At 40.9% G+C, this 14802-nt stretch overlaps 1 protein-coding gene across 1 annotated transcript in view; it reads left to right on the top strand.

Moving 5' to 3' along the window:
* Col4a6 (collagen type IV alpha 6 chain) overlaps positions 1–14802 on the top strand; it is a 290710-nt gene that overhangs the window by 222434 nt on the left and 53474 nt on the right. The window contains exons 5-8 of the mRNA XM_013122309.3: positions 1357–1401; positions 8569–8685; positions 11009–11077; positions 12667–12702. Coding sequence (XP_012977763.1) covers positions 1357–1401; positions 8569–8685; positions 11009–11077; positions 12667–12702 — 267 coding nt within the window. The remainder of the gene's footprint in view (positions 1–1356; positions 1402–8568; positions 8686–11008; positions 11078–12666; positions 12703–14802) is intronic.

Below are 14802 nucleotides of genomic sequence, written 5' to 3'. Positions count from 1 at the left end.
TCGGGTAGAAAGTCTGATCGGCTGATCAGTAGAGATTAAACATACAACAGACAGGGCTAGCAAGCAAGAACTCAGAAGACTTAGAAGCATTCTGGGCCACAAATAGAAGAGAATGCACTACAAAATCAAGAAGAATGATAATAGCATGGTGACTGGCCTATAGAGTTTAGCAACTTTAATTTAGACCCTCTGTATTTTCATCACCTCCTATTAATCTCGTATTGTGGGGAAGGGATTTCCAGAGTAACTATAAGGGTGGATAAAGTTTTAACACTTATCCAGATGCATGAGGTTGATGGCAATTTCCTACTCATGGATGGTGTGGATGGCAACTCACAGATCACATATATTCACATCTTAGGATAAGGGAAACACTGCACTGCCGCACCTGTTGCACAGCCTGTGTCTGAGAATGTGCGGAGGGTGTCAGATTGATGACACAGAGACCAGTCGGTGGCTTCCAGAAGGCTCCTCAAGAAGGCTCTCTTTTATTCTTACCCTGGCTGGTTATTATATACCCTGACACCAGAGGCGGCAGTGGGTGGATCAGAAAGAGGCGGTTAGTCTTTGAAAAAGATCAAGATTAGGGCATTTCTGTGGGCCAGCCCTTATCAGGAATTTATTGCTCCGGATTGGAAAAGGTCAAGGTCAGGGCATTTCAGTGGGCCAGCCCTTATCAGGAACTTATTGCTCCGGGCACTGTATTGTTTTTAGTAAACATTGTCTTACATCTGCCTGCTCCCAGGCTGATGGGGAAGTGGGCCTCTGGCTAAAGTCTGTTGTTCCCACATTGCACAATGTGTAAAGCCACATAGAGTTATTCTCAGGAACAGAGTGAACCAAGAGGCTACAGGTGACAGGCTTTATCATCAGAGGTTGTGGTGCCCTGGTTCCTTAAAGAGGGCATGATTTGACCTATTTGAACAAGCCGGTGGCCTTGCCTGCACTGAAACGGTCATTCATGCATAAGCAAGAATTGCGCTTGTCCTCTGATAAGAAGGGTTGTCTAGCTTAGGACCCTAATCTTAATGAAGGAGCAGAATGGGGAGAAATTTTTTTTGTTAAATTAGTCAAAGCCCATCTGTTTTTATCTAGATGTAAGGGTTTCCTGTAATAATGAGCACTAATTTTTAGGGCTTCCACAATACTGCTTAACACAAGAACTGGTCTCTGAATATAAGCGTGCTCAAGACCTAAGATCAAGCCCTTAGACTTGGGATCTATGGCAACACAGCAAGAGGAAGGAGATGTAAAACCTTGTAACTTAAGTCATCGAATCCCATCAGCAAATATATTGAACCTAACAGATACCGATTGAATTGCCTCACACATTTCTCTTCCTTCTCCTTTCTTTAGGGTCCCATGGGAGTTCCTGGCTTTGTTGGCCTCAGTGGAATTCCGGTGAGTGTGTACACAGAAGCACCATTTTTTTCTTGTTTGAAATTTATTTATTTTACAGCCCAGTCACAGTTTCCCCTCCCTCGTCTGCTCCCAGCCCCTTCCCCCACTCCCACTGCTCCCACCTCCCCATTCCTCCTCCTTTTCTGATTAGGAAAGGGAATGTCTCCTATGAGTCTCAACAAAACATGGCATCTCAAGTTGCAGTAAGACTAAGCACCTCCACATGTATTAAGGCTGGGCAAGGCCACCAAGTAGAGGAGTAGGGTCCCAAAGCCAGCAAAGGAGTAGGAGACAGGTCCCTGTTCCCATAGTTGGGAGTCCCACAAGAGGACCAAGCTACACAACTGTAACGTATATGCAGAGGGCCTACCTAGGTCAATCCCATGCAGGTTCCCTGGTTGTTGGTTCAGTCTCTGTGAGCCCCTGTGTACCCAGGTTAGTTGATTCTGTGGGTTTTCTTGTGGCCTGCTTGACCCCTCTGGCTCCTAAAATCCTTTCTTCCCCTCTTCTGTAGAATTCACTGAGTTCTGCCTAATGTTTGGCTGTGGGTTTGCATCTGTTTCCATCAGTTGTAGATGAAGCCGCTCTGAAGACAATTGGACTAGGACTAGGCACCAGTCTATGTGTATAGCGGAATAACATTAGGCATCATTACACTGATATTTTTTCCTCCAGTCATGTTTGGTTAGATCCTAGGTCTCTTTGTCATCCAGCCTGTGGATCCTGATGCCCCAGGCATTGTCAGGCATGGGCTTACTCTCCTTGTATAGGCTTTAGGCTACACTGGTCATTGGTTGGGCACTCCCTCAATCTCTTGGTCACCCTTACCCCAGCAAGGCAGCCCATAGGTCGAAGGTTATGTAGCTGGATTGGTTCCCCAGTCCCTTCACTGGAAGTCTTGCCTGGTTAAAGGAGATGGTCAGTTCAGGCTACATATCCACCGCTATTGCTAGGAGTATTAGCTGTGGTCATCTTTGTAGATTCCTGGAAGTTTCCCTTGCATCAGGTTTCTACCTGGCCCCCAAATGCCCCACCTTTCCAGTAGTCTTTTTCAGTACTCGCCTCCTCTGCCCTCCCACTACCCGATTGCTCATGTTCCCATCCCCACCTGCCCACAATCCACTCACCAAACCTCCTGAAGCAACTTTAATATCACCTTCTAGGTTCTGCCTCCTGGTTCAGGTACTTTGACCTTAGAGCCGTGTTGTCTTGTGCGCTGAGACAAGTGTGGTACAGTATGAAAGGCAGGAGTCCCACACATTTAGCCTTGTACTAAAGTTCAGGCAGCCATTAATCAGATGATTTGAGAAGAGAAGTGCCATATCATCCATAAGAAAATGGCTGTGTCTTAGCCTAAGTAAGTTACTATGGGAGGATGCACTGAAGGAGAGCTTCAACCAGACAAAGAGGGGTTGCCTCTTAGTTGCAGAGGCACATTAGAACATGCATGTACTCATTACAGGAAAAGTAATAAAGTGCACAAAATTTGAGAGAAAAATCCTTAATGATAACTTGATCTGTTTTATATCAGTAATTGGTTCTCATCAGGCTTATTTCCCTTCAGGGGGAATTTCCCTTTAGTTTTTGTTGTTGCTGCTATTGTTGTTTGTTTACTTTTACAGATATAAGTTGTGGATTTGAAGCTTGTGAATAGCCCCTTTCCCCCATCCCATCCAGCCCAACCTCTTAGATTTCCCATCTGTATCCTGTATTCACACTTGACCCAGTGCTTCTGATTCCATGGTGACAGTCTACCAGCCTCTGAAACATAACACTTGGTGATTACTGGCTGTCACTTTCTGCTTTTGTCCACCTTTTTTCTATATTTAGTATATAACCTTGGTCACGTTTGTCTACAAGGCTTTTCAGTCTTGTTTAAGAGACCAGAAAGGGTGTGGACACTTGGACTATACAATAGAGAAGAGGAAAGCCCCTCCTGAGAGGGACTTAAGCTTCTAACAACCCCTGAGAGGTTCTTTGAACCTTATCAAAGCACTATTGCAGAAACTCTAGACTACCCATCATCTTATATTATGCTAAACAACCTTCTGGTATCACCAAAGGTGATTCAGATCACTTTGTTCCAATCTCTAGGCAATAATGCCTGGAACACCTGCTGTGTGCTTATACTCTGCTATGAGGATATACAGGAAGAATATTGTTTTGCCTTCATAGATACTATGATCGATCTATTTTTCTCTCAAATCTAGTATATATTTGTAGATATGGACAATACAAGACTCAATTTCTTTGTATTTATTACTTAAATCATATCACCCATCAGATATCTGTATTTTATTCAACTAGTATCTAAAAAATGTCAGGAAATAGGTCAGTTGGAAAATTAAGAAGACAAGGATAACCATCCTTTTTTGACATCTGCCTATGTTTTCTTATGGCTGGGTACCTATGGCTACACAAGAAAGAATTCCTGCCCAGAGTGTATCTTCCAGGCTCAAGAAATAAGGGTAACTGCCAAGCTGGACGGTAGCCTTGCCCAATCATCCCACTGACCTGGCTGGGCCAGAGACGCACAGGTGATTGGAGGATAGTGTTACTATCCTCCTCACCCATATTCTGAGCTAGAACTGAGAATTAGTGAATCTTGTGCTGCCTGGGCTATTTCTACATCTAAGTCAGAACTGGTCCCCTAGTCCACTTATGCCTTCAACTTATGGTCAGTGTGGGCATTGATCACTTCTCTTTGTGGTTTCAAAAGAATTGCATCTCTCCAGAATTCTCCAAATGATCTGGCTGCTCCCCAAAGATACACCCACTTCCTTGCCTTTTCCTTCACCAAAGGTTGTCTGTGTTTCCTTTGGACTTTTGATTTCTCTATTTTCTGACTTCCCCTCTCCCAACTAGCCAAGAAGTAGCTGTTGAGTACTTTTGTTCAGTACTTCCCTCTTCCTTTCATCTTGAAGATTTCAGGAGTCCTTGGCTGGCATGTGATTCACTACTCTAGTTCCTTGACATATGCAGTCCCCTGGTTTTGATTATTTTGTGTGTCAGTTTCATCTAGCTCATTAAAAGTACAGGTAGTAATGTCTTCTGTTCCCCCCTGAGGCCCAAGAATCCCAGCCTAAAAAAGTTTGAAGGATTGACTCCTACTTCTAGTGTCTGCAAAAGCTGGAGTTCTCATACTGCTGGAGCTACCTCAGACCCCACAGCCTTTTTCCAACTAATCAACCTGTTCAACACATATTAAACCGTGCAACTGAAGCCAACAGCTTCTCTGACGGCTCTTACAAAACTGGATCACTACACAGATCTAGTTCCCCTCCTAACAATGACTGGTCACTAACATGTGTCACTGGTTTGAGTCTCCAAATTCCATTTTTTGCTATTATGTAGACAATTTCAACAGAATCAGTTTCATGATAACCAAATTCATTGCACCAAAGGGCAGAAAAGTCAGTAGAGAGGGCAAACAGAGTTTGCCTACCCGATATTCAACATCAGCACAAAAGACACTGGGAGTGGTATCACTCGGGGCTTTGAGATATTCCAGTTGTGAGTTAGGGCTGTTGGCACCTGTCACAGATGCATATTTATAAAACCTACATAAAAATATTTCTAAATGTAAGTTGAGAGCAGAAGTTTTCAAGATATCCTTTGAAAATGAGCTTTAGCTTTTTCTGGGGTGTCAATTACAAACTTTTCCCTGTTTAGAGGTTTATAAATAAGCACACCAGATTTATATGCAGAAAGTGGACACATAGCACTCATCACATGGGAACTTCTCCTTTGGAGTTGGGTCTTGGGAGCACACCTTTTCTGGAACATGGCAGATCCATTCCCTTCTAGATCTATAGAGCTTTGTGATCCCCTCAAAGAGCTATGCCCTTGGGATCTGGCACACTTCAGTAAAATCATTAGCTATGGCCAAGGAAAGCAAAGTGCCAGAAATCCTATGGTCCTGATAATTGAGAGGAGGTAGAACTCCACCCTATATCTTATCCTTGTCAACTGTCATGGATCAAGACTTAACCATTTGCCAGGCCGTGGTTGTGCACACCTTTAATGCCAGCACTTGGAAGGCAGATCTATGTGAGTTCGAGACCAGCCTGGTCTACAAGAGCTAGTTCCAGGACAGGCTCCAAAAGAAAAAGACTTAACCATTTGCTCACTTGCTACTTAGTAAACTTAATATCACTTGACGTTAAGCATAGCACAGCATTGTTTTTAATGTTGACAACCCCTCTATAAGTTACGTATTATTCATCACCAGTTTACCAATGGAGGAATTGAGAACCCCGGATGGAAAGTAGTAAAGCTGGATTAGAATACATGCCTATCTGGCTCAAAACCTGCACTGTAAAGCAGAATAAAAAAAGAGGCTATGAGTCTGAGTTGGTGGTCAGAGCTTAATTACAGAGAATTTCACTAAGGTGGAGAAGGGGAAAACAGGTTTCCCTACCAGTCAGAAGTGTTGGGAGTTTAGATGAGAAAACCAGAGAACCATAACTTGTGGAGACCAAAAGATAAGAGTCTAGATCAAAGTTTTGGTAGCCCAGGAGTAAGGAAGAGCTTTGGTACTGAGCTAGACTATTGCTTTAACTTATTCCTGCTACATAGCTAAAGGATAATCCTTAGGAAATTGGGCATCCCACCAATAGAGCCTGACTGAGTTGAATAAAGTATATTTAGAGGATGTGGCAGGATTAAGGGAAACAAAAATGAATAATGAAACAACTGACTCCAAACCATGAATACTAGAATATTACAGACCTATTGTAGAGCTTTTATCTGACAGGTGCTAAGACTATAGAGAAATCTGCCTATTTAAAAACAAAAACAAAAACAAAACCCTAACTTCCTGTATGAAAGTTCTACATGGGAACTAATGCTGAATTTTGGTTAACAGAATGAGTTAAGTTCACACAATATTTCCTCTACAGCTGCTTGGCCACAAATTAGCAAGTCTTATAAAATCTCACTTAATACTCTCAATTTGTCACAATCGCATGTCAGGTAACTGCTTCAGTTAAGGATCCAGCTCTTCTCTTCTCCAAAGGCACTACTGGGGTAGTTGTTTAGCTGGGGAATTGGTAAGCATTTTAATATAGCTCATCTGAATTCAGTAAGTATCAGAGTTGCAGAACATAATGTTTTAATCTAGTAAAAGCCGGTTGTATTTGGGGCATTGTGTAAACAGATGAGCTTCATAGATCATCTAGACAGGTCAATGAAAGGTAGTCTTCTACCTTCCCTTAAACATACTTTCAACAGGGAAATGTGTATTTAATGATTTGAGGGAAACGTGTCACTTGTTCAAAATGAGCCTTTCAAATTACCAGTAGCACCTCCTTATTCATGGAAATAATTCATGAATTCAAAATTACACCTTGTTCTGAATGGTATAATGAACTCTGTTGCCAACCCACTCCACCCTACCTGTGATGTAAATCATCCCCCTTTTCCAGCATATCTATTGAATATTTATGCTATATTCTCTAGCAGCCTATTAGTCACTAAGTAGCTATCTTTATCAGATCAATTTTCACAGCAGTATCACAGTACTTGTGCTCATATAATCTATATTTTACTTAATAATATCCTAAACAGAAGATGCTGGTGATTTGGATGTGACAAACAGAAGCAAAACACTTCCTTTAAATGAAGAAGCGCAAGTTAGCTTAAAGAGTAAAGAAAAGACTCATATGCTGAGGTTACTATGATATAACATAAGACAAAATCTACCCATCAAATCATGAAGCAGGAAAAGGACATTTGTGCTAGTTTTAAGGTTTAAGCTTAACCTGCAAAAGTTATGACAACAAAAACACAGCTCTGAGGCCCTTCACAGGGAATGACACTAACCATCCCAATTGGCAATAAAGATCTGAGGACTCAAGTATGCTGCCTGTTTCCTCTGTCACTTTAGTAGTCCAGACTCACACATTCATGTTAATGATCTGTTTACCTTCTACAAGTCTAATAAAAATAAAAATGATATGGAATTCTGTAGCAAATTTTCTCTACAAGAATATGGTAAATGAATCTTTCCTCTGAAATAGTAGCCTCCATTATTTATTTGGGATATAGGCTAAGATGCCCAATGATTGCCTGAAAACATAGGAAAAGGCATGGAATTAGGAAGTTTGCTGCTATGCAGGTTTGCAGGCAACTACTGGGAACTGTACTTTTGTTGGTAGGGGAAAAATAGGCTATACTATTATAGAATATTATGTTAAGGTGTGTTACATTTGTTTATGCTCTGGAACATTTGTTTAATGATGTAAAGATGTATTTGTTTAACTCTGTGAAGCTGTGTTACTTGGCCTGTCTAAAACACCTAACCAGCCAATAGTGAGGCGGGAGAAAGGATAGGAAGTGCTGGCAGAGAGTATAAATAGGAGGAGAAGCCTGGGAAGAGAGAGGAGCAAGGAGAGGAGGATGCTAAGGGCCAACCACACAGCCAGCCATCGAGTAAGAATGAAAGTAAGATATGCAGAAGTAAACCAAAAAGGGGAAAGAGCCCAGAGGCTGTCAAGAAACAAGCCAAACTAAGGCGGGGTGGGTGTTAATGAGTAATAAGAAGTCTCTGTGTGGATTTATTTGGGAGCTGGGTAATGGGCCCCCAAAAGAGCCCAAAAGAATAAATAATAAAATAACTGTACTATTCCATGCAGGTTTCCATTTCCTTTTGTCTTCTAGTTATATGTAGACTTTTGGAGACTCAGGCTGGAGGTGGGACCAGGAAAAGGAAAGGCACAAGTGTTTTAATTCTCCCATATTCTCCTTCCCCAGAAAGCCATCCCAGGGTCTGTCTGGTCTGAGGAATCCCAAACCTTGACATAGTTCTCTGTTGATAGCAGTTCAGCTGTCAGACAGCTACATCACATTTTAGTGTATCTCTATAGTCAACGAAGATGATGTTGGAGTACCTTAACTACTGTTATCTCTCCATGTTTGAGCCCTTTAGTTTCAGCTTGGAGCTCATTAAAGCACCAGTTGTACTTTTGAGTGGGATAACTTGAGTTGTGCTTGGCAACACATATCTGGGTACAAAAGAAAAATTTGAGAGCACGCATGATGAAGCTAAGGGAGGGAGTAACAAGGAGCCAGAATTTAGCAGTGCAGTTGGCTGTTCTCACTGTGGAGCCTTTTGAATTAGCTGAGAGTCCTGTGGCTGACTTGATCCCTTCTTTTCTCTTTTAACAGGGCCACCCTGGACAACCAGGACCCAGAGGCCCACCTGGCCTAGATGGCTGTAATGGAACTCAAGGAGCTGTTGGATTTTCAGGCCCTGATGGCTACCCCGGGATTTTAGGACCACCTGTATGTTACCTGATCTTTGTAACTTAATGCAAATGCACCTCCAAAAGTCTTCTTTTTTGTTTCTTTGGAGACTTCATTAAGTCTCAGCAGACAGCCATTCTACCACCTTGTCCAATGCAAGAGTTTGCATCAATGGCACCACAATAGCAAAACTCTTAAATGGCCATTGTGGGATGCACATGTTACATGGCTTTAGGTTACTTTTCAATGCTAATTTGGAATTGTTAAGATTATTAAAACAAACAAACAAACAAATAATAGCTATAGTACATTTCAGAGCAAAATATGTACTTGGGCTATTTGACATGTTCCCATATCAGGTAACATCGAGATATGCTTGGAAGACCTTCATGTGATCATGAGCATATTAACAAAAAATCTAGAGGCATGGCAAGCTTGGTTTATGCCAGTAATTCTTAATCAGGATTAATTTTGCTCCTTGGGGGATATTTGAATTAGTATTGATAACTTTGGTTGTCACAACTAGGGGCACAGGATAGCACATACTCTGCAACATCAACAAATTAATTTGTCCAGTGTCAGTAATGCTGAGGCTAAGAAACACTACTTCATTTGTTTCCCACTTGGCGTGATTATCCTTGGTTATAGATTTACTATTTTTTTGTCTAATATCTCCACTTTTGTTTAATTTCATTGATTCAGGTAGAGCTAAAATAGTCAGATATCACACCCTTTACAGATATTACGTAAATAGTAGATATCATGCCCTTACAAGAAGTAATTTATGAGTGGTTGGAAAGAGAAAAATAACACATTTCAAGCTCACTATTAACCTAATTTGGAAAAATCTAAATCTATAAGAGTTATGGTGTGACACTTTTTTCAAACTAAAATCATGCCACCAATTAGACAGAGCTCCTAGTTATGTGAGTTGCCTTCAGTGACCAAGTTGTGGGGTGTGAGAATATATGTGAAAATGTGACACAGTAGACAGGAACAGTACAAGCCCCAAACTGGCATAAATTACGTTAACACCAAACCAATATACAGCAGGGGTATACCAGGGAAAGCTGTAGCCCTAATATGGGATCATCTGTATGAGTAATAAAGGCCCTTGAATGCTGTCATGGCAACAGACAGAGGGATAGAGTAGATAATGGAGGTCTAGCAATGCAGGAGTTCCACCCCAAGAAATGGGAAAAAGATCTTGAAGTAACAGACATCCTCTGAATGACAGAACCCCAGAATGGAAACCTAATCCCTGCCTAAACCATCACCTTAAGCTTAAACAGAAATTTGGGTGTGTATTTATTAAGCTGAACTTTACCCCCTGCTGAATATCCATTCACTAAGTGTCTTTGAAGCTTCTTGGAAAAGAATAGGGACCACAAGAATAAGGGGAAGCAGGCAATGTTAAGAAACTAATTTGTATTTCTAGGACCTTGTTGTTTTAATACACCAGTGGTCCTTGAACTGTAGGAATTCATCATCAATCAGCAATTTACTCCCCGAAGTGTAACCCCCAAAGCTAATCCTGACTCACCCTTAGATGTAAAATCATTAATTTATTTTCCCAAGGGGGACATAATGGTAGCAGATATGAGCCAGCATTTGCTACTAAGACAGAGGAAAAAAATCTCATTGAAAGACTGGAATCAGGTACACTGAACTGTTTTCCATGATATTAATGACATTCACCAGCCTCTCCAAAGATTTGAAGCTGAGTTTTTGTGGTAGAAACACAGGATGAAGCTGGTTTCATAGTTATCTTTTAGACCAACAGCCTACATAAAAAGCCACAAAAGCACCTGACCTCTCTGTTTTTCTTTTCATTTTAATAACAAATAATAAGAAAAATATGTAATAGATCCCAAATTTGACTCACAAAACTTAAATAACTATCTAAATCCATAGACAATTTTGTTGACCTTTGACCTAGACTAAGACCATGTTAGTAATGTGTAACTGTAAGGGGTAGCACTTTACTTAAAGCAGTGCTCTGAATAGATATAAAGTCTGCTGCTTTCAAACCCTCATCCCTTCTCAGACCCCAGACATAGAGACAGAAGAAAGGCAACCACCCTTGACATGAAATGAACTCTTCAGAGATTGGGCTTTTGCCCCTTAACACAGTCCATTTTTTCACAGCCTAAGACACATAATTTCCGATTCTCTTTGCCTGATCCTCTATCTAATCAGGTCATATTACTATCAAAACTCTGTGTGTGTGTGTGTGTGTGTGTGTGTGTGTGTGTGTGTGTGTGTGTGTGTGTGTGTGTGTGTGCGCGCGCGCGCGCGTGTGCGCACGCGCACGTGCAGAGTACAAACATGCATTTCTCACAAGTTTCTCATATTTACCCAGGGGCTGCCTGGTCACAAAGGTTCAAAAGGAGAACCTGCTCCTTTTCAAGACAGCATCACAGGAATGAAGGTAAGAACTCCCAAAGCAGGTAGCTGAATGGCTGGGAAGACGTTCCCCAAGGCGGGGCCCCACTTCTGACCAAATCATTTTCAGAACTAGAGTCTGTGTCCCTGCTTAAAGAGCAGTCCCAGCTGCTTTAAGAAAGATCCAAAGCTTTCTCGTGGGGGGAACATTAGCATAAATGTTTGCAAATACGCTGTCAAGAGATTTGCTTTCCAGAGTCTGCACCAAGCATCAGAGACAGGTTAGCATACAGTTTTGCTTGGTTATTATTTTCTAGAGGCAGACACTTTGTTTCTTCTGAAGTGCCTAATGTTCATGCACCATGGTTTGGATCCGTATCATTACACAGTTTAGTATGGCTACCACCCCAGCATCCTGGCCCCATTCTTCTCTAGATCCCTGAATGTCTAGAAAAACTTGCCTGTCCTCTCTGCAACTGATGGGAATCTGATCTCCTGTCAAGAATCTTCTTTTATTGAGGGTTACACTCTCTATGTGCTAACTGGTGACTTCGTGGGGCCTTAATAAATCCTAGTTCCAGATGATTGGCTCTATTCCTCTCCAGACTGGGAAAAGAACTCCTCACTGCCCTGGTAGCAAATAGGAATTTATGTGCCCACAAATGGAGTGGAGAATACACCAAGCTTACTGAGATAATTGACACCTCTTCTCAGTCTTCCATCTGGGTACAGGACCCCGGAAAGTGGCTGTAAAAGCAGTGATGGGGACGGAACAGCTGGATACTTAGAGAAGAATCAGGGAGATTGGGTTCTTGAGTGTGGGTGCCACAGCAGAAAGATAGAACATTAAAGTTGGCAAGGGCTCATGGTTTTTTGATTCATGTCACTCATTCTACGGATTGAAAATCTAAGGCTATGTGACTTTCTCAGAGCCAGATGGCCAGTTCTCTGAAGAACTAAACCTCAGGCAGTGTTCTTTCCATGCTACAGGGAGCTCAGAGGTTTTTACTGTAAGCCAAGTGGGGCAAAACTAGCAGGTGTCAAAATACAACCATTGTCTTAGCAAACACTGATTAAATGGTTTTGCCAGAAATCAAAGAAGCCTTGGATCCAGTGGAACACAGCAATTTCCACAAGATGGTTATATTACAGATTCATACAGTGGCTTAAGATGCTGCAAAGTAATTAAAACGTAATCAGAGTCTGTATGCTCTGTTGATTTTCCCTTGAAATGTCTGATTTGCATTGTATACATATAGGCACAGATTCTCCAGGGATGAAGGCACATGGGAAGGTAGCTTTGCTTTCTTCCAAAAAGAGCAGAAAATAACCAGCCTGCAAAAGCCGTTTCTAATTGATAAGTTCCTCGCAAATGTGAAAATTAATTAATCTAGGTAAAATAGAAAATCTTGTTCAGCCAAGGCTATAATATTTGTTTTCTAGAGTCCAGAATGTTCACAGGGAAAAAGTAAATGGTTAGATACAGCCAATTCATGCATTTTAAAACGCAAGGTCTTGATAAGGGCCCAAGTTGCAGCAAAGTGTTTCTATCCCCATGAATCCTGGGTTGGTTGTCTGAAACTCTATGGGCTTGATTCATTAATCTTTTCTGTGTATTATTTGTCTGTTTCTCAGGGGGATCCTGGGCTGCCTGGACTAGATGGAATGGCTGTAAGTTGTGCTTGTGTTGACTTCTCAAGCTTTGTCAACTCACAAATGATTATCTCTTCCCTCTTCTCGGTGGCAGTCAAAGGTCTTTGTAGTGTTATTAAGGAAAACCCAGAGTATTGAGATAGAACAAGTCATACTTTCTGCATTTTCCATATAAAAAATCCCGAGAACATCAAATGACCACCTCAATTTTAAGACAGGCAGTTCCAAGGCCCCTAGTCGGTGCCTGAAACCATAGATAATGCTAAACCCTATATAGACTATCCTTTTCCTATGTATATAGACCTATGATAGAGTTAAATTATAAGTTAATCACAGTAAGGTATTAGCAACAATTGCTAACGAACTATATCATACTATAATAAGTAATAAAAGTTATGCTAGTGTGATTTCCCCCATCAACAACCTAAATCCCTTCTCAAAGTAACTTACTGTACTACACTCAGTATTTCTCTTCTTGTGAAGATGTGAAACATCACAAAGCCTATATGATGTGATGAGGTGAATAAAGTAGACTATGAGACATAACATCAGGTGACCATCTAGAGGGTACTTGAAGATAAGCGCTTTCATACTTTTCCTGTTTACTGTGGCTGATGAGGTAACTGAAAACATGGAAAGGAAACCAATGGATAGGGAGTCCATTCTATTCTCTTGCATGTGTTAGGAAGGTAGCAAGTCTTTCGTTAACAACCATCTCCGAAGTGTTTTTCTGTGTATTCAGGGTTACATACACACTTCTTTTAAAGGTATCCCATACAGAAATTTCTTTTAGGACATTGATAAGAATCCATGGAAGTCCACAAGTTGTACTCCTAAGATATTTTTTCCCTGACATTCCTCATTGCCATCGCTTACTTTTGAAAAAGTCTAAGAACTGTCACTGATTTTTTGTATTTGTTCTTTCTTATCTTCTTTTGTCTTGTTAGTTCTCAGTACATACAGAATACCCACTATGAGCAAAGTGCTATGAGTGATCCCAGTGATAATGTAGAAATTGTTCCTCCCACAAAAGATGTAAAAATGTAAGGGTAGGAATATGTCAGAAGAATTCCAGAAACCCTTAGGGAAGAACTATGTTTCTAAAGTTCTGGTAGGAGATATGTATCTATAAAAGAGAATGTTTCTTCTGAGGAATGTGGATAAAGTTTCGACTTGCTAACAGTGAATGGATGCTTATACAAATATATGAAGTATGTAAGCCCCCACAAAAAAACCGAAGACGACTAAGGATCAAGGTACAGAGGAGCCCCAGAGCTCAACAAAATTGGCTTTCAAAGTATGTTCATTAATTCTTTTAGTAGTAACCACTCTGTTTGCTTCATAGTTTCTCTTAGAGATTCACTCTCCTGCTCACAGACATATAGTATTTTCTTGTCGATACAGACATGATGCAGAAAGGACTTAGCTTTGAGAACAGGAGGTTTTGGTAGCTAAACAACAGGTTTGTGATCAATAAGGAGACCATGGGTTGTTACCGATTGTCAGTCCAAAATTCTATTAAGTCACAGAACATTACCATCACCCCAGAAAATTCCCTCCTACCTCTTCGCAGTTAATACCTGTCCCTACCCTACCCGAAAGGCACACACCATTGTGATTATTCTTCTATGTAGATGAGTAGATCATAGCATCTTCATTTCTAGAGAATTTTCTAATTCTTCTTTCTCTTCCTGTTGTCTAAACCTTGACCTCTCTTAGATTTTCCATCCCTTTCATGGGCACAAACACCCTTCATCCTGCTAACCCACTGAAACGGAGCCTTACATTTCCCCAGACCAGCTTTCTCCTAATTTTAGTCTTTCTTTAAGTATTGATACTCAATTCTATACATTTTTTAATTTTGCATGTGACTTTTCATTTACCCTTTGACCTATGAAATACTTAGAAGTGTGTTTTCTCATTACCAAGTATTTGGCTATTTTCCAGCTACCTTTCTATTATCAATTTCTAGTTTGATTCTATCAAAATTAAAAGGACACACTCTTCTGTATAATTCTGCTAAATTTGCTAGAGTTGAGTGTAAGACCAAAATTTTCAGAGAAAACATATCCAGCCATTGGTGGATTTAGTTGATGATGTTTTGATAGTCAATATGCT

Source organism: Mesocricetus auratus, unplaced genomic scaffold (assembly GCF_017639785.1).
Source record: "Mesocricetus auratus isolate SY011 unplaced genomic scaffold, BCM_Maur_2.0 Super-Scaffold_100003, whole genome shotgun sequence".
NCBI classification, from domain to species: Eukaryota; Metazoa; Chordata; class Mammalia; order Rodentia; family Cricetidae; genus Mesocricetus; species Mesocricetus auratus.
Note: the sequence above shows the minus strand (reverse complement) of the source record. Positions and strands in the feature narration are given on the sequence as shown.